Source organism: Oncorhynchus masou, chromosome 18 (assembly GCF_036934945.1).
Source record: "Oncorhynchus masou masou isolate Uvic2021 chromosome 18, UVic_Omas_1.1, whole genome shotgun sequence".
Classification (NCBI taxonomy): Eukaryota; Metazoa; Chordata; class Actinopteri; order Salmoniformes; family Salmonidae; genus Oncorhynchus; species Oncorhynchus masou.
Window position 1 is genome coordinate 818,786 of NC_088229.1, and position 19,575 is coordinate 838,360.

Genomic DNA, 19,575 nt, shown 5'->3' on the forward strand with positions numbered 1-19,575 from the left:
AAGACTCGGAACACATGATTAATTACCAACTCAGCCGTTTCCTTGGCAGAAGGTAACTTAGTCAGAGGGACGAACCTGGCCGCCTTTGAAAACCTGTCGATTATGACTAGGATAGTAGTATTGCCATGGGATGGAGGAAGTCCAGTAATAAAGTCCAATGAGATATGGGACCAGGGTCTGTGGGGAACAGGTAAAGGGTGAAGGAGTCCTTGAGGGCGGAGGTGAGAAGATTTGCCCTGACAGCACACGGGGCAGGCATTGACGAAAGTGGCAACGTCTTCTCTTATGGTAGGCCACCAGAACTTACGCTGGATGAACTCCAAGGTGCGACCTACGCCCGGATGACAGGTGAGGCGAGAGGAGTGCCCCCACAGAAGGACCTGAGTCCTCACTGCCTTGGGGACAAACAACCGATTGGCAGGGCCTCCTTTAGGGTCCGGTTCGCTAGCTTGAGCACGTCTCACGGTATCCTCAACTTGCCACGAGATCGGAGCCACAATCTTAGCAGCAGGAAGGACAGGCATGTCCGTGTCATCTCGAATGGCAGGAGCGTAGACTCGGGACAGGGCATCCGGTTTGAGATTCTTCGACCCGGGCCGATAGGTGAGGATAAACTGGAATCGATTGAAGAAAAGAGACCATCTAGCTTGTCTAGAGTTCAATCGCTTCGCCTGCTGGATATACTCCAGATTTTTGTGGTCCGTAAGCACTTGAAACGGGTGAGAAGCCCCCTCGAGCCAGTGTCTCCATTCCTTCAATGCCATCTTAACCGCTAGGAGTTCACGATCCCCCACATCGTAGTTCCTCTCAGTCGGGGTAAGCCGGTGTGAGAAGAAAGCGCACGGATGAAGCTTCTTGTCTTCACCCCTCTGAGACAGGACAGCTCCAACACCAACCTCTGATGCGTCTACCTCCACCACAAATGGTTCATCCGTAGTCGGTAGTATCAGGATGGGAGCAGAGAGGACGCGCTGCTTGAGTCCTTGGAAGGCCGTCTCAGCTTCTCTTCCCCACACAAACCTTGCATTGCCACCTTTGGTTAAAGCTGAGAGAGGAGCTGCCACCAAACTGAAGTTCTTGATGAACTTGCGGTAAAAGTTTGTGAAGCCCAGGAAACGCTGAACATCCTTAACGGATTTGGGGGTGGGCCAATCCGCTACCGCCCCTACCTTCCTAGGGTCCATTTCGACTCGACCGGGTTCCACTACAAATCCCAGGAATTGTACTCGGGATGAATGGAATTCACATTTTTCCGGCTTAACGTACAGATGGCTGTCCAGGAGGCGTTTGAGTACTTGTCTGACATGCTTAGTGTGTTCTTGAAGGGAGCTCGAAAAGATGAGGATGTCATCCAAGTAAACGAACACAAATATGTTAAGCATATCCCTAAGCACATCGTTTATGAGCGCTTGGAACACCGCTGGGGCGTTGGTCAGGCCGAAGGGCATCACCAAGTATTCATAGTGACCAGTAGGCGTGTTGAAAGCGGTCTTCCACTCGTCACCAGGTCTGATCCGCACAAGATGGTATGCGTTCCGCAGGTCAAGCTTAGTGAAAACAACTGCTTCCTGGAGCAGCTCGAAGGCTGTGGCCATAAGGGGTAGCGGGTAACGGTTACGGACGGTTATGTCATTGAGTCCCCGGTAGTCGATGCAAGGACGTAATCCACCATCTTTCTTGGCCACAAAGAAAAACCCTGCTCCCGCCGGGGAGGTTGATGGACGCATGAGGCCTGCTTCCAGAGAGTCCTTGATGTAGGTATCCATAGCAGCTCGTTCGGGTGGAGATAGGGAAAAGATCCGACCCCTGGGGGGGCAAGTGCCCGGAAACAGGTCGATGGGGCAATCGTAAGATCTATGGGGTGGTAGCATGGTGGCCCTCTGTTTGCTAAACACCAGTTTGAGGTCATGGTAACACTCGGGAACTCGGGTCAGGTCGATGGATTCTAAAGACTCGGGAGTAGAACTCGGGAATTCTGGAAAATACAAGTAGCTTGGCATGTAGGACCCCACTGCTTGATAGTGCCCACAGACCAGTCGATGTGAGGGTTATGGCTGTGAAGCCAGGGGTATCCAAGGACGAGAGGGAACTCGGAACAGGAGATCAAATGAAAGTTCATCAATTCCTGGTGTTGTGAAACTGAAAGTCTCAAGGAGGTAGTGACATGAGTGACAAGTCCAGATCCCAAAGGGCTTCCATCCAATGTAGTAACCCTCATGGGGTCACTTAGAGGTTCAGAGGGAACGCCATTCTCCTTTGCCCAGACACCATCCATGAAGTTACCTGCGGCTCCAGAGTCTACCAAGGCTTGAAGGTGAAGCTTGTGGTTGTCCCAGGAGAGGGTGACTGGAATGAGCAGACGGGAGTTGGACGGATGGGAGGAGGTTATGTTTCCCGTTACAGTTCCCCCGGTCTGTACGGGACAGAGCGTTTCCCTGGAGCCCGGGACACGTGGAACGGAAATGGCCCGGTTTGCCGCAATATAGACAGCGTCGCTCCCTCATCCGGCGGTCTCTCTCAGCCTGGGAGATGCGTCCAATCTGCATGGGTTCCGGTGGAGCCAGCGATGATAAAGGTGGGGACTCGGAGCTGGGACTGATAGGGGCTAGAGGTCTACGGTTGAGTTCTTCTCTCTCAGACGCTGGTCAATGCGTGAAGCCAACTTGATCAGGGACTCGAGATTGTCCGGTGGTTCCCGAGTGGCCAGTTCATCTTGGATAGTGTCGGAAAGGCCTTTCAGAAAGCACACCGTGAGCGCCTCGTTGTTCCAGCCACTCGCTGCTGCCACCGTGCGGAACTGGATGGCATAGTCCGTCACGCTGCGCCAACCTTGATGGAGAGTCAGGAGCTGTTTGGCTGAGTCAGAACCACTGCTTGGGCCTTGAAACACTCGTTTGAATTCCTCAGCAAAGGCAGAGTAGCTGGCACAGCAGGAACTATGGGCATCCCACACAGCAGTAGCCCAGGCCAGGGCTTTTTCCGACAGCAGGGTAATGATATATGCGATCTTAGACCGGTCGGTGGGAAACGACGAAGGTTGCAGCTCAAAGGAGAGAGAACATTGAGTGAGAAAGCCTTTACAAGCACTTGGATCACCTGAGAACCGTTGGGGAGGTGGAAGACGAGGTTCAGCCAGGGGGTTAACTGCCATGGGTACGTGAACCGTTGCCGGGGTAAGTCGATCAGATATCTGCTTTATGGAAGTCAGCATCTCCGACAGAAGATGAGAATGTCTAGCCATTAAGGCCTCTTGCTGAACCAGGGCGGCTTCGTGGCGTTGGACAGTCTCCTGGTGGTGGGACAGCGTGGCAAAAAGGTCCTGGGAACTGGCTGCCTCTGGGTTAATTTTTGGCTCTGTGTTTCTGTCAGGACCCGGTTTCGAACCTGGGTCTCTGGAGTGAGAAACAGTCACTTAACCAACTGAGCCACGAATAGTCAGCAGAACCCAGAAGATGAGGCAGACACAGCAGTACTTAAGACGGTGTATTTAATAAAGAAAAAATCCTAAAATACAAAAAATGGCAAATCCAAAAGGTGGTAGGAAAAACACAAAAAACCTCAAAAGAAACTCACCAAAAATAAACAAAAACAAAAAACAGAATACCACAAGAACTTCACCCGGAATCGACAAGAGCACACAGAACACTAGGGCAGGGTGCTAACATACAAACACAGAGCACAGAACTGAGGGAAACAAAGGGTTTAAATACAATCAGGGGAAACGAGACACAGGTGCAAATAATAATGGGGATCAAGGGAAAAACATAGGGACAAAAAGCACAATGGGGACATCTACTGACCAAAACCCGGAACAACCCTGGCCAAATCCTGACAGAAGGAAGGGAGGAGGAGGGGAGGAAAGGAGGGAGGAGGAAGGGAGGAGGGGGTGAGGAGGGGAGGAGGAAGGGAGTAGGAAGGGAGGAAGGTATGTGTATGTGTATGTGGGGTGGAGGGCACACTAATGCACAAATAATCAATCAATACAGTTACATACAATAGGTGTGTCCTACCTGTGACAGTACACTTGCTGGCGTCTCCAGTAGGTAGAGCCCTGACGTGGTAGGGGGAGTAAGGGATCTCGTCCCCTCCATACTTCATCAGCAAGGTGTAACGACCCACCATGTCAGGTACATATGATACCAGATAGGTCCCGTCCTGGTTGTCACAGACACTGGCCTTCTTAGGCTTCCCCTCTGGGTCCTGGAGACAGTCACCATGGAAACAGACAGTCAGATTACATCGAAACAGTCACCATGAAGATGAGACAGACACACTATAGGCTAGCCTGCCCGTAACCTTGGTAAGCATACCATCTCCTACACCTGGCTAAGACCCTTAAATATAGTGGGATTAGATGTATTGGTAGGTTAGGATGTAGACATAGTGGGATTAGATGTATTGGTAGGTTAGGACTTTTAGACATAGTGGGAGTAGATGTATTGGTAGGTTAGGACTCTTAGACATAGTGGGAGTAGATGTATTGGTAGGTTAGGACTCTTAGACATAGTGGGAATAGATGTATTGGTAGGTTAGGATGTAGACATAGTGGGAGTAGATGTATTGGTAGGTTAGGATGTAGACATAGTGGGAGTAGATGTATTGGTAGGTTAGGATGTAGACATAGTGGGAGTAGATGTATGGTAGGTTAGGACTCTTAGACATAGTGGGAGTAGATGTATTGGTAGGTTAGGATGTAGACATAGTGGGAGTAGATGTATGGTAGGTTAGGACTCTTAGACATAGTGGGAGTAGATGTATTGGTAGGTTAGGACTCTTAGACATAGTGGGAGTAGATATATTGGTAGGTTAGGACTCTTAGACAGCGGGAGTAGATGTATTGGTAGGTTAGGACTCTTAGACAGCGGGAGTAGATGTATTGGTAGGTTAGGACTCTTAGACATAGTGGGAGTAGATGTATTGGTAGGTTAGGACTCTTAGACAGCGGGAGTAGATGTATGGTAGGTTAGGACTCTTAGACATAGTGGGAGTAGATGTATTGGTAGGTTAGGACTCTTAGACATAGTGGGAGTAGATGTATTGGTAGGTTAGGACTCTTAGACATAGTGGGAGTAGATGTATTGGTAGGTTAGGACTCTTAGACATAGTGGGAGTAGATGTATTGGTAGGTTAGGACTCTTAGACATAGTGGGAGTAGATGTATTGGTAGGTTAGGACTCTTAGACATAGTGGGAGTAAATGTATTGGTAGGTTAGGATGTAGACATAGTGGGAGTAGATGTATTGGTAGTTGGTAGGCCTCTTAGACATAGTGGGAGTAGATGTATTGGTAGGTTAGGACTCTTAGACATAGTGGGAGTAGATGTATTGGTAGGTTAGGACTCTTAGACATAGTGGGAGTAGATGTATTGGTAGGTTAGGACTCTTAGACATAGTGGGAGTAGATGTATTGGTAGGTTAGGATGTAGACATAGTGGGAGTAGATGTATTGGTAGGCCTCTGTTGACAGGACTCACAGTGATCTGCACAGCAAGCAGCCCCACTCCTGCATCCTTGCCGTCGATGGTGAACTCGACAGGCAGAGAGGCGGCCACTCCAGTGGTGTTGAGACCGGGACCGCTGGCGTGCACCTGACTGGCATCATGGGTAGGCAACACCTGCACCGTGTAGGGACTGGGGGGGGGGGGGGTGCAATGTCAAAACTGTCTTTGTGTGTTCATCGGTGTGAGTGTGTTGCCTCTGTATGTGTTGCCTGTGTATGTGAGTGTTGCCTTTGTGTGTGTGTGTTACCTAAGTGTGTGTGTGTGTTACATATGTGTGTGTGTGTGTGTGTGTGTGTGTGTGTGTGTGTGTGTGTGTGTGTGTGTGTGTGTGTGTGTGTGTGTGTGTGTGTGTGTGTGTGTTGCGTATGTGTGTTGCCTATGTGTGTGTGTGTTACCTATGTGTGTGTGTGTTACCTATGTGTGTGTTACCTATTTTTTTGTGTGTGGGTGTTACATATGTGTGTGTGTGTGTGTGTGTGTGTGTGTGTGTTGCCTATGTGTGTGTGTGTGTGTGTGTTACCTATGTGTGTGTGTTACCTGTGTGTGTGTGTGTGTTACCTATGTGTGTGTGTGTGTTACCTATGTGTGTGTGTGTTTTACCTATATGTGTGTGTGTGTTACCTACGTGTGTGTGTGTGTGTGTTACCTATGTGTGCATGTGTTACATATGTGTGTGTGTTGTCTATGTGTGTGTGTGTGTTACCTATGTGTGTGTGTGTGTTACCTATGTGTGTGTGTTGCCTATGTGTGTGTGTGTGTGTTGCCTATGTGTGTGTGTTGCCTATGTGTGTGTGTGTGTGTTACCTATGTGTGTGTGTTGCCTATGTGTGTGTGTGTGTGTGTGTGTTGCCTATGTATATGTGTTACCTATGTGTGTGTGTGTGTGTGTGTTACCTATGTGTGCATGTGTTACATATGTGTGTGTGTGTGTTGCCTATGTGTGTGTGTGTGTTACCTATGTGTGTGTGTGTGTTACCTATGTGTGTGTGTTGCCTATGTGTGTGTGTGTGTGTTGCCTATGTGTGTGTGTGTGTTACCTATGTGTGTGTGTTGCCTATGTGTGTGTGTGTGTGTGTTACCTATGTGTGTGTGTTGCCTATGTGTGTGTGTGTGTGTTGCCTATGTATATGTGTTACCTATGTGTGTGTGTGTTTTACCTATATGTGTGTGTGTGTTACCTACTTGTGTGTGTGTGCGTGTTACCTATGTGTGCATGTGTTACCGATGTGTGTGTGTGTGTGTTACCTATGTGTGTGTGTGTGTTACCTACGTGTGTGTGTGTGTTACATATGTCTGTGTTACCTATGTGTGCATGTGTTACCGATGTGTATGTGTGTGTGTGTTACATATGTGTGTGTGTTGCCTATGTGTGTGTGTGTGTGTTACCTATGTGTGTGTGTGTGTTACCTATGTGTGTGTGTTGCCTATGTGTGTGTGTGTGTGTGTTACCTATGTGTGTTTTACCTATGTGTGTGTGTGTGTGTGTTTGTTACCTATGTGTGTGTGTGTTACCTATGTGTGTGTGTGTGTGTTACCTATGTGTGTGTGTGTTACCTGTGTGTGTGTGTCTGTGTGTGTTACCTATGTGTGTGTGTGTTACCTATGTGTGTGTGTGTGTTACCTATGTGTGTTTGTGTGTTACCTATGTATGTGTGTGTTACCTATCTGTATGTGTGTTACCAATGTGTGTGTGTGTGTTACCTACGTGTGTGTGTGTTACCTATGTGTGTGTGTGTGTTACCTATGTGTGTGTGTCACCTATGTGTGTGTGTGTGTGTGTCACCTATGTGTGTGTGTGTGTCACCTATGTGTGTGTGTGTGTGTCACCTATGTATGTGTGTGTGTGTGTGTGTGTGTGTGTGTCACCTATGTGTGTGTGTGTGTCACCTATGTGTGTGTGTCACCTATGTGTGTGTGTGTGTGTTACCTATGTGTGTGTGTGTGTGTTACCTGTGTGTGTGTGTGTGTGTTGCCTATGTGTGTGTGTGTGTGTGTTGCCTATGTGTGTGTGTGTGTGTGTGTTACCTATGTGTGTGTGTGTTACCTGTGTGTGTGTGTGTGTGTGTTACCTATGTGCGTGTGTGTGTGGGTGTTGCCTGTGTGTGTGTGTGTGTTAACCTATGTGTGTTTATGTGTTACCTATGTGTGTGTGTGTTTATGTGTTACCTATGTGTGTGTGTGTGTGTTACCTATGTGTGTGTGTGTTAACTTTGTGTGTGTGTGTGTTACCTGTGTGTGTGTGTGTGTTACCTGTGTGTGTGTGTTTATGTGTTACCTATGTGTGTGTGTGTTTATGTGTTACCTATGTGTGTGTGTGTGTGTTACCTATGTGTGTGTGTGTGTTAACTTTGTGTGTGTGTGTGTTGCCTATGTGTGTGTGTGTGTGTTACCTATGTGTGTGTGTTGCCTATGTGTGTGTGTGTGTGTTGCCTATGTATATGTGTTACCTATGTGTGTGTGTGTTTTACCTATATGTGTGTGTGTGTTACCTACTTGTGTGTGTGTGCGTGTTACCTATGTGTGCATGTGTTACCGATGTGTGTGTGTGTGTGTTACCTATGTGTGTGTGTGTGTTACCTACGTGTGTGTGTGTGTTACCTATGTGTGTGTGTTGCCTATGTGTGTGTGTGTGTGTGTTACCTATGTGTGTTTTACCTATGTGTGTGTGTGTGTGTGTTTGTTACCTATGTGTGTGTGTGTTACCTATGTGTGTGTGTGTGTGTTGCCTATGTGTGTGTGTGTTACCTATGTGTGTGTGTGTTACCTATCTGTATGTGTGTTACCAATGTGTGTGTGTGTGTTACCTATGTGTGTGTGTGTGTTACCTATGTGTGTGTGTCACCTGTGTGTGTGTGTGTGTGTGTGTCACCTATGTGTGTGTGTGTGTCACCTATGTGTGTGTGTGTGTGTCACCTATGTATGTGTGTGTGTGTGTGTGTCACCTATGTGTGTGTGTGTGTCACCTATGTGTGTGTGTGTGTCACCTATGTGTGTGTGTCACCTATGTGTGTGTGTGTGTGTTACCTATGTGTGTGTGTGTGTGTTACCTGTGTGTGTGTGTGTTGCCTATGTGTGTGTGTGTGTTGCCTATGTGTGTGTGTGTGTGTGTGTTACCTATGTGTGTGTGTGTTACCTGTGTGTGTGTGTGTGTTACCTATGTGTGTTTTACCTATGTGTGTGTGTGTGTGTGTTTGTTACCTATGTGTGTGTGTGTTACCTATGTGTGTGTGTGTGTGTTACCTATGTGTGTGTGTGTTACCTGTGTGTGTGTGTCTGTGTGTGTTACCTATGTGTGTGTGTGTTACCTATGTGTGTGTGTGTGTTACCTATGTGTGTTTGTGTGTTACCTATGTATGTGTGTGTTACCTATCTGTATGTGTGTTACCAATGTGTGTGTGTGTGTTACCTACGTGTGTGTGTGTTACCTATGTGTGTGTGTGTGTTACCTATGTATGTGTGTCACCTATGTGTGTGTGTGTGTGTGTCACCTATGTGTGTGTGTGTGTCACCTATGTGTGTGTGTGTGTGTCACCTATGTATGTGTGTGTGTGTGTGTGTGTGTGTGTGTCACCTATGTGTGTGTGTGTGTCACCTATGTGTGTGTGTCACCTATGTGTGTGTGTGTTACCTATGTGTGTGTGTGTGTGTTACCTGTGTGTGTGTGTGTGTGTTGCCTATGTGTGTGTGTGTGTGTTGCCTATGTGTGTGTGTGTGTGTGTGTTACCTATGTGTGTGTGTGTTACCTGTGTGTGTGTGTGTGTGTGTTACCTATGTGCGTGTGTGTGTGGGTGTTGCCTGTGTGTGTGTGTGTGTTAACCTATGTGTGTTTATGTGTTACCTATGTGTGTGTGTGTTTATGTGTTACCTATGTGTGTGTGTGTGTGTTACCTATGTGTGTGTGTGTTAACTTTGTGTGTGTGTGTGTTACCTGTGTGTGTGTGTGTGTTACCTGTGTGTGTGTGTTTATGTGTTACCTATGTGTGTGTGTGTTTATGTGTTACCTATGTGTGTGTGTGTGTGTGTTACCTATGTGTGTGTGTGTGTTAACTTTGTGTGTGTGTGTGTTGCCTATGTGTGTGTGTGTGTGTTACCTATGTGTGTGTGTTGCCTATGTGTGTGTGTGTGTGTTGCCTATGTATATGTGTTACCTATGTGTGTGTGTGTTTTACCTATATGTGTGTGTGTGTTACCTACTTGTGTGTGTGTGCGTGTTACCTATGTGTGCATGTGTTACCGATGTGTGTGTGTGTGTGTTACCTATGTGTGTGTGTGTGTTACCTACGTGTGTGTGTGTGTTACCTATGTGTGTGTGTTGCCTATGTGTGTGTGTGTGTGTGTGTTACCTATGTGTGTTTTACCTATGTGTGTGTGTGTGTGTGTTTGTTACCTATGTGTGTGTGTGTTACCTATGTGTGTGTGTGTGTGTTGCCTATGTGTGTGTGTGTTACCTATGTGTGTGTGTGTTACCTATCTGTATGTGTGTTACCAATGTGTGTGTGTGTGTTACCTATGTGTGTGTGTGTGTTACCTATGTGTGTGTGTCACCTGTGTGTGTGTGTGTGTGTCACCTATGTGTGTGTGTGTGTCACCTATGTGTGTGTGTGTGTGTCACCTATGTATGTGTGTGTGTGTGTGTGTCACCTATGTGTGTGTGTGTGTCACCTATGTGTGTGTGTGTCACCTATGTGTGTGTGTCACCTATGTGTGTGTGTGTGTGTTACCTATGTGTGTGTGTGTGTGTTACCTGTGTGTGTGTGTGTGTGTGTTGCCTATGTGTGTGTGTGTGTTGCCTATGTGTGTGTGTGTGTGTGTGTTACCTATGTGTGTGTGTGTTACCTGTGTGTGTGTGTGTGTGTGTGTTACCTATGTGCGTGTGTGTGTGGGTGTTGCCTGTGTGTGTGTGTGTTAACCTATGTGTGTTTATGTGTTACCTATGTGTGTGTGTGTTTATGTGTTACCTATGTGTGTGTGTGTGTGTTACCTATGTGTGTGTGTGTGTTAACTTTGTGTGTGTGTGTGTTACCTGTGTGTGTGTGTGTGTTACCTGTGTGTGTGTGTGTGTGTGTGTGTGTGTGTGTGTTACCTATGTGTGTGTGTGTGTGGGTGTTGCCTGTGTGTGTGTGTGTTAACCTATGTGTGTGTGTGTGGGTGTTGCCTGTGTGTGTGTGTGTTACCTATGTGTGTGTGTGTGTGTGGGTGTCACCTATGTGTGTGTGTCACCTATGTGTGTGTGTGTGTGTTACCTATGTGTGTGTGTGTGTGTTACCTGTGTGTGTGTGTGTGTGTTGCCTATGTGTGTGTGTGTGTTGCCTATGTGTGTGTGTGTGTGTGTGTTACCTATGTGTGTGTGTGTTACCTGTGTGTGTGTGTGTGTGTGTTACCTATGTGCGTGTGTGTGTGGGTGTTGCCTGTGTGTGTGTGTGTTAACCTATGTGTGTTTATGTGTTACCTATGTGTGTGTGTGTTTATGTGTTACCTATGTGTGTGTGTGTGTGTTACCTATGTGTGTGTGTGTTAACTTTGTGTGTGTGTGTGTTACCTGTGTGTGTGTGTGTGTTACCTGTGTGTGTGTGTGTGTGTTACCTATGTGTGTGTGTGTGTGGGTGTTGCCTGTGTGTGTGTGTGTTAACCTATGTGTGTGTGTGTGTGGGTGTTGCCTGTGTGTGTGTGTGTTACCTATGTGTGTGTGTGTGTGTGGGTGTTGCCTGTGTGTGTGTGTTAACCTATGTGTGTGTGTGTGTGTGTGTGTTACCTATGTGTGTGTGTGTGGGTGTTGCCTGTGTGTGTGTGTTACCTACGTGTGTGTGTGTTACCTATGTGCGTGTGTGTGTCACCTATGTGTGTGTGTGTGAGTGTGTGTGTGTTACATGTGTGTGTGTGTGTGTGTGTGTGTGTGTTGCCTATGTGTGTGTGTGTTGCCTGTGTGTGTGTGTGTGTGTGTGTGTGTGTGTGTGTGTGTGTGTGTGTGTGTGTGTGTGTGTGTGTGTGTGTGTGTTGCCTATGTGTGTGTGTGTTGCCTATGTGTGTGTGTTGCATATGTGTGTGTGTGTGTGTGTGTGTTACCTATGTGTGTGTGTATGTTACCTATGTGTGTGTGTGGGTGTTGCCTATGTGTGTGTTTGTGTGTGTGTGTGTGTGTGTTACCTAAGTGTGTGTGTGTGTGTGTGTTACCTAAGTGTGTGTGTGTGTGTTACCTATGTGTGTGTGTGTTACCTATGTGTGTGTGTGTGTGTGTGTGTGTGTGTGTGTGTGTGTGTGTGTGTGTGTGTGTGTGTGTGTGTGTGTGTGTGTGTGTGTGTTACATGTGTGTGTGTTGCCTATGTGTGTGTGTTGCCTATGTTTGTGTGTGTTGCCTATGTGTGTGTGTGTGTTGCCTATGTGTGTGTGTGTGTGTTGCCTAGGTATGTAAGTGTGTGTGTGTTACCTATGTGTGTGTGCGTGTGTGTGTGTGTGTTACCCATGTGTGTGTGTATGTTACCTATGTGTGTGTGTGTGTGGGTGTTGCCTATGTGTGTGTGTGTGTTGCCTATGTGTGTGTGTTTGTGTTGCCTATGTGTGTGTTTGTGTTGCCTATGTGTGTGTGTGTTACCTATGTGTGTGTGTGTGTTACCTATGTGTGTTTGTGTTTTACCTGTGTGTGTGTGTTACCTATGTGTGTGTTTGTGGTTTACCTATGTGTGTGTGTGTGTTACCTATGTGTGTGTGTGTGTGTGTGTTACCTATGTGTGTGTGTTACCAATGTGTGTTTGTGTGTGTTACCTATGTGTGTGTGTGTGTGTGTTACCTATGTGTGTGTGTTACCAATGTGTGTTTGTGTGTGTTACCTATGTGTGTGTGTGTTACCTGTGTGTGTGTTTGTTACCTATGTGTGTGTGTGTGTGGGTGTTGCCTGTGTGTGTGTGTGTGTGTGTGTGTGTGTGTGTTAACCTATGTGTGTGTGTATGGGTGTTAACCAATGTGTGTGTGTGTGTGGGCGTTGCGTGTGTGTGTGTGTGTGTTAACCTATGTGTGTGTGTGTGTGGGTGTTGCCTGTGTGTGTGTGTTAACCTATGTGTGTGTGTGAGTGTGTTACCTATGTGTGTGTGTGTGTGTGTCACCTATGTGTGTGTGTGTGTGAGTGTGTGTGTGTTACATGTGTGTGTGTGTGTGTGTGTGTGTGTGTGTGTTGCCTATGTGTGTGTGTGTTGCCTATGTGTGTGTGTTGCCTATGTGTGTGTGTGTGTGTGTGTTAACTAAGTGTGTGTGTGTGTGTTACCTATGTGTGTGTGTGTTACCTATGTGTGTGTGTGTTGCCTATGTGTGTGTGTGTTGCCTATGTGTGTGTGTGTTGCCTATGTTTGTGTGTGTTGCCTATGTGTGTGTGTGTGTTGCCTATGTGTGTGTGTGTGTGTGTGTTGCCTAGGTGTGTAAGGTAACACACACACACTTACACACCTAGGCAACACACACACACACACACACATAGGCAACACACACACACACACATAGGTAACACACACACACAGGCAACACAAACACACACACATAGGCAACACACACACACACGTAGGTAACACACACACACACATAGGCAACACCCACACACACACACACATAGGTAACATACACACACACACACATGGGTAACACACACACACACACACGCACACACACATAGGTAACACACACACACTATGTGTGTGTGCGTGTGTGTGTGTGTTACCCATGTGTGTGTGTGTGTATGTTACCTATGTGTGTGTGTGTGTGGGTGTTGCCTATGTGTGTGTGTGTGTGTTACCTACGTGTGTGTGTGTGTTGCCTATGTGTGTGTGTTTGTGTTGCCTGTGTGTGTGTGTTACCTATGTGTGTGTGTGTGTGTGTGTTACCTATGTGTGTTTGTGTTTTACCTGTGTGTGTGTGTGTTACCTATTTGTGTGTGTGTTACCTATGTGTGTGTGTGTGTGTGTGTGTTACCTATGTGTGTGTGTTACCAATGTGTGTTTTTGTGTGTTACCTATGTGTGTGTGTGTTGCCTATGTGTGTGTGTGTGTGTTGACAATGTGTGTGTGTTACCTGTGTGTGTGTGTTACCTATGTGTGTGTGTGTGTGGGTGTTGCCTGTGTGTGTGTGTGTGTGTGTGTTAACCTATGTGTGTGTTTGTGTTACCTATGTGTATGTGTGTTTATGTGTTACCTATGTGTGTGTGTGTGTTACCTATGTGTGTGTGTGTGTTAACTTTGTGTGTGTGTGTGTTACCTGTGTGTGTGTGTGTTACCTATGTGTGTGTGTGTGTTAACTTTGTGTGTGTGTGTGTTACCTATGTGTGTGTGCGTGTGTGTGTGTGTGTTACCCATGTGTGTGTGTATGTTACCTATGTGTGTGTGTGTGTGGGTGTTGCCTATGTGTGTGTGTGTGTTGCCTATGTGTGTGTGTTTGTGTTGCCTATGTGTGTGTTTGTGTTGCCTATGTGTGTGTGTGTTACCTATGTGTGTGTGTGTGTGTGTTACCTATGTGTGTTTGTGTTTTACCTGTGTGTGTGTGTGTTACCTATGTGTGTGTTTGTGGTTTACCTATGTGTGTGTGTGTGTGTTACCTATGTGTGTGTGTGTGTGTGTTACCTATGTGTGTGTGTTACCAATGTGTGTTTGTGTGTGTTACCTATGTGTGTGTGTGTTGCCTATGTGTGTGTGTGTGTGTGTTACCTGTGTGTGTGTTTGTTACCTATGTGTGTGTGTGTGTGGGTGTTGCCTGTGTGTGTGTGTGTGTGTGTGTGTGTGTGTTAACCTATGTGTGTGTGTATGGGTGTTAACCAATGTGTGTGTGTGTGTGGGCGTTGCGTGTGTGTGTGTGTGTGTTAACCTATGTGTGTGTGTGTGGGTGTTGCCTGTGTGTGTGTGTTAACCTATGTGTGTGTGTGAGTGTGTTACCTATGTGTGTGTGTGTGTGGGTGTTGCCTGTGTGTGTGTGTGTCACCTATGTGTGTGTGTGTGTGAGTGTGTGTGTGTTACATGTGTGTTGCCTGTGTGTGTGTGTTAACCTATGTGTGTGTGTGAGTGTGTTACCTATGTGTGTGTGTGTGTGGGTGTTGCCTATGTGTGTGTGTGTTGCCTATGTGTGTGTGTTGCCTATGTGTAAATGTAAAATGTAAATGTGTGTTAACTAAGTGTGTGTGTGTGTGTGTGTTACCTATGTGTGTGTGTGTTACCTATGTGTGTGTGTGTTACGTATGTGTGTGTGTGTTGCCTATGTGTGTGTGTGTTGCCTATGTTTGTGTGTGTTGCCAATGTGTGTGTGTGTGTTGCCTATGTGTGTGTGTGTTGCCTATGTGTGTGTGTTACCTGTGTGTGTGTGTGTTACCTATGTGTGTGTGTGTGTGGGTGTTGCCTGTGGATAAAGTAATCCTTCTCACCCCCCCTTAAATGATTTAGATGCACTATTGTAAAGTGGCTGTTCCACTGGATGTCAGAAGGTGAATTCACCAATTTGTAAGTCGCTCTAGATAAGAGCGTCTGCTAAATGACTTAAATGTAATGTAAATGTTTGTGTGTGTGTTACGTGTGTGTGTGTGTGTGTGTGTTGCCTATGTGTGTGTGTATTGCCTATGTGTGTGTGTGTGTTGCCTATGTGTGTGTGTGTGTGTGTTGCCTAGGTGTGTGTGTGTGTTACCTATGTGTGTGTGCGTGTGTGTGTGTGTTACCCATGTGTGTGTGTATGTTACCTATGTGTGTGTGTGTTGGTGGGTGTTGCCTATGTGTGTGTGTGTGTGTGTTACCTATGTGTGTGTGTGTGTGTTGCCTATGTGAGAGTCCTGTGTGGCTCAGTCGGTAGAGCATGGCGCTTGCAACGCCAAGCGTCGTGGGTTCGTTTCCCACTGGGGCCACCCATATGTAAAAAAAAGTAGTGGCCCCAGCCGACTTGTAAGTCGCTTTGGACAAAAGCGTCTGCTAAATTGGATATATATATGTGTGTGTGTGTGTTACCTATGTGTGTTTGTGTTTTACCTGTGTGTGTGTGTGTGTTACCTATGTGTGTGTTTGTGTTTTACCTATGTGTGTGTGTGTGTTACCTATGTGTGTGTGTGTGTTACCTATGTGTGTGTGTTACCAATGTGTGTTTGTGTGTGTTACCTATGTGTGTGTTTATGTGTTACCTATGTGTGTGTTTATGTGTTACCTGTGTGTGTGTGTGTGTTACCTATGTGTGTGTGTGTGTTACCTATGTGTGTGTGTGTGTGTGTGTGTGTGTGTGTGTTACCTGTGTGTGTGTGTGTGTCTTACCTGTGTGTGTGTGTGTGTTACCTGTGTGTGTGTGTGTTTCCTATGTGTGTGTGTTACCTATGTGTGTGTGTGTGTGTTTCCTATGTGTGTGTGTGTGTGTGTTACCTATGTGTGTGTGTGTGTGTGTGTGTGTGTGTGTGTGTGTGTGTGTGTGTGTGTGTGTGTGTGTGTTACCTATGTGTGTGTGTGTGTGTGTGTTACCTATGTGTGTGTGTGTGTTACCTATGTGTGTGTGTGTGTGTGTGTGTTACCTATGTGTGTGTGTGTGTGTGTGTGTGTGTGTGTTACCTGTGTGTGTGTGTGTGTTACCTATGTGTGTGTGTGTGTGTGTGTGTGTGTGTGTGTGTGTGTGTGTGTTACCTATGTGTGTGTGTGTGTTACCTGTGTGTGTGTGTGTTACCTATGTGTGTGCGTGTGTGTGTGTTACCTGTGTGTGTGTGTGTTACCTGTGTGTGTGTGTGTGTGTTTCCTATGTGTGTGTGTGTGTGTGTTACCTATGTGTGTGTGTGTGTTACCTGTGTGTGTGTGTGTGTTTCCTATGTGTGTGTGTGTGTGTGTGTTACCTATGTGTGTGTGTGTGTGTGTGTGTGTGTGTGTTACCTATGTGTGTGTGTGTGTGTGTATGTGTGTGTGTGTGTGTGTGTGTTACCTATGTGTGTGTGTGTGTGTGTGTGTGTGTTACCTATGTGTGTGTGTGTGTGTGTGTGTGTGTGTATGTGTTACCTCTTGGCCAGGTCGCAGTTGCAAATGAGAACTTGTTCTCAACTGGCCTACCTGGTTAAATAAAGGTGAAATAAAAATAAATACAAATATGTGTGTGTGTGTTACCTATGTGTGTGTGTGTGTTACCTATGTGTGTGTGTTACCAATGTGTGTTTGTGTGTGTTACCTATGTGTGTGTTTATGTGTTACCTATGTGTGTGTTTATGTGTTACCTGTGTGTGTGTGTGTGTTACCTATGTGTGTGTGTGTGTTACCTATGTGTGTGTGTGTGTGTGTGTGTGTGTGTGTTACCTGTGTGTGTGTGTGTGTCTTACCTGTGTGTGTGTGTGTGTTACCTGTGTGTGTGTGTGTTTCCTATGTGTGTGTGTGTTACCTATGTGTGTGTGTGTGTGTTTCCTATGTGTGTGTGTGTGTGTGTTACCTATGTGTGTGTGTGTGTGTGTGTGTGTGTGTGTGTGTGTGTGTGTGTGTGTGTGTGTGTGTGTGTGTGTGTTACCTATGTGTGTGTGTGTGTGTGTTACCTATGTGTGTGTGTGTGTGTGTTACCTATGTGTGTGTGTGTGTGTGTGTGTGTGTTACCTATGTGTGTGTGTGTGTGTGTGTGTGTGTGTGTGCGTGTGTTACCTGTGTGTGTGTGTGTGTTACCTATGTGTGTGTGTGTGTGTGTGTGTGTGTGTGTGTTACCTATGTGTGTGTGTGTGTGTGTGTGTTACCTGTGTGTGTGTGTGTGTGTTACCTATGTGTGTGCGTGTGTGTGTGTTACCTGTGTGTGTGTGTGTTACCTGTGTGTGTGTGTGTGTGTGTGTTTCCTATGTGTGTGTGTGTGTGTGTGTGTTACCTATGTGTGTGTGTGTGTTACCTGTGTGTGTGTGTGTGTTTCCTATGTGTGTGTGTGTGTGTGTGTGTGTTACCTATGTGTGTGTGTGTGTGTGTGTGTGTTACCTATGTGTGTGTGTGTGTGTGTGTGTGTGTGTGTGTGTGTGTTACCTATGTGTGTGTGTGTGTGTGTGTGTTACCTATGTGTGTGTGTGTGTGTGTGTGTGTTACCTATGTGTGTGTGTGTGTGTGTGTGTGTGTGTATGTGTTACCTCTTGGCCAGGTCGCAGTTGCAAATGAGAACTTGTTCTCAACTGGCCTACCTGGTTAAATAAAGGTGAAATAAAAATAAATACAAATATGTGTGTGTGTTTTACCTATGTGTGTGTTTCCTATATGTGTGTGTGTTTTACCTATGTGTGTGTTTCCTATGTGTGTGTGTGTGTGTGTGTTACCTATGTGTGTGTGTTACCTATGTGTGTGTGTTACCTATGTGTGTGTGTGTGTTACCTGTGTGGGATCTCTTGGTCAGCATACAGTACATTGATAGAGTAAAGTCCCTCTCTGGTCGGGATGTAGTTCACTGTGTGAGTCTGGTCTCCATTGTCCACTAACTCTGCTGTCTCCACTACACCTACACACCACACACACACACACACACACACACCACACCACACCACACAACACCACACACGCACCAAAAACATGAAAACACACACACACATACTAAATGTACTCACTCAGACACACAAGAGAGAGACCCACCAGAGTTCTACACATGAACCAAAGGTAAATCAAATAGATGGCTCTTATAGACACACCTTTCGGTCCTTGTACTCTGACTTGTAGAGGGGCGACTCCTGCTTTAGAGGTGTCCACGGAGAAAGCCTGTGGAATGTTGGCACGCACGTTGGTTCCAAGCCCCTCGCCCATGCACTTAACCTTTGAACTGTCCACCATGTTGCTGACGGGCACCTGGAAGGGACTGCCTAAAGACGGAGAGAGAGAGAGAGCGAGAGAGGGAGAGGGATAGGGAGAGAGAGAGAGAGAGATGAAGGGAGAGAGAGAGGGGGAGAGAGAGATGAAAGGAGAGAGGGGGGAGAGAGATGAAAGGAGAGAGAGGGGGAAAAGAGAGAGAGAGAGAGAGAGAGAGAGGGATGAAGGGAGAGAGAGCGAGAGAGAGAGAGAGAGAGAGAGAGAGAGAGAGATGAAAGGAGAAAGATTAAGGGAAAATTTACAGACTGGAAACTTCACTACATTTACATTTAAGTCATTTAGCAGACGCTCTTATCCAGAGCGACTTACAACTAGCTATCTTTACAGATTGGGTACTTCAATAGCTATCTTTACAGATTGGAAACTTCACTCCACAATTTAGAGGCAGCGACACAATTTAGAGGCACAATACACATGTACCCGTGCGTGTATCTGTGAGTGTGTGTGTATTCATACCAGCGATGGGCTGTCCTCCGTAGGTGATTTTGAGGTTATATGTTCCAGCCTCGTAGGGAATGTACTCTACACTGCAGCTGCCATCTTTGTTGTCGGTGCAGGACATCTTAGCCTCCGACGGGCCGTCTACTCCCAGACCCAGACCACCTGTACCCGCACCACTATGGTGAGAGAGAGACAGAGCGAGATAGGGAGGGAAAGAGAGAGAGACATTCTAAAAATCCATGTACACAAACAACGAGTGTGGAGTTAAGTGGCAAAAAACACACACATTTCTTTCCACAGGGCCGTGGGGTGAGACAGGGATGCAGCTTGAGCCCCACCCTCTTCAACATATATATATCAACGAACTGGCGATGGCACGAGAACAGTCTGCAGCACTGGGCTTCACTTACTAGAAGTCAAACGTCTACGGTTTGCTGATGACCAAGGAGGGCCTACAGCAGCACCTAGATCTTCTGCACAGACTCTATCAGACCTGGGCCCCGACAGTAAATCTCAATAAGACCAAAATAATGGTGTTCCAAAAAAGGTCCAGTAGGACCACAAATACAAATTCCATCTAGACACCGTTGACCTAGAGCACAGAAACAGAAACAAAACTATAACTTAAGGGGGCTGAATAATTTTGCACTCCCAATTTTTCAGTTTTCGATTTGTTAAAAAAGTTTGAAATATCCAATAAATGTCGTTCCACTTCATGATTGTGTCCCACTTGTTGGTTGATTCTTCACAAAAAATACAGTTTTATATCTTTATGTTTGAAGCCTGGAATGTGGCAAAAGGTCGCAAAGTTCAAGGGGGCCGAATACTTTCGCAAGGCACTGT

General features: G+C 46.4%; 1 protein-coding gene across 1 annotated transcript in view; it reads right to left on the reverse strand.

Moving 5' to 3' along the window:
• Positions 1-19,575, reverse strand: part of flna (filamin A, alpha (actin binding protein 280)) — a 216,810-nt gene that overhangs the window by 63,280 nt on the left and 133,955 nt on the right. The window contains exons 25-29 of the mRNA XM_064921966.1: positions 18,748-18,908; positions 18,117-18,284; positions 17,806-17,929; positions 5,474-5,630; positions 4,011-4,200 (exon numbers count right to left, since the gene is read on the reverse strand). Coding sequence (XP_064778038.1) covers positions 4,011-4,200; positions 5,474-5,630; positions 17,806-17,929; positions 18,117-18,284; positions 18,748-18,908 — 800 coding nt within the window. The remainder of the gene's footprint in view (positions 1-4,010; positions 4,201-5,473; positions 5,631-17,805; positions 17,930-18,116; positions 18,285-18,747; positions 18,909-19,575) is intronic.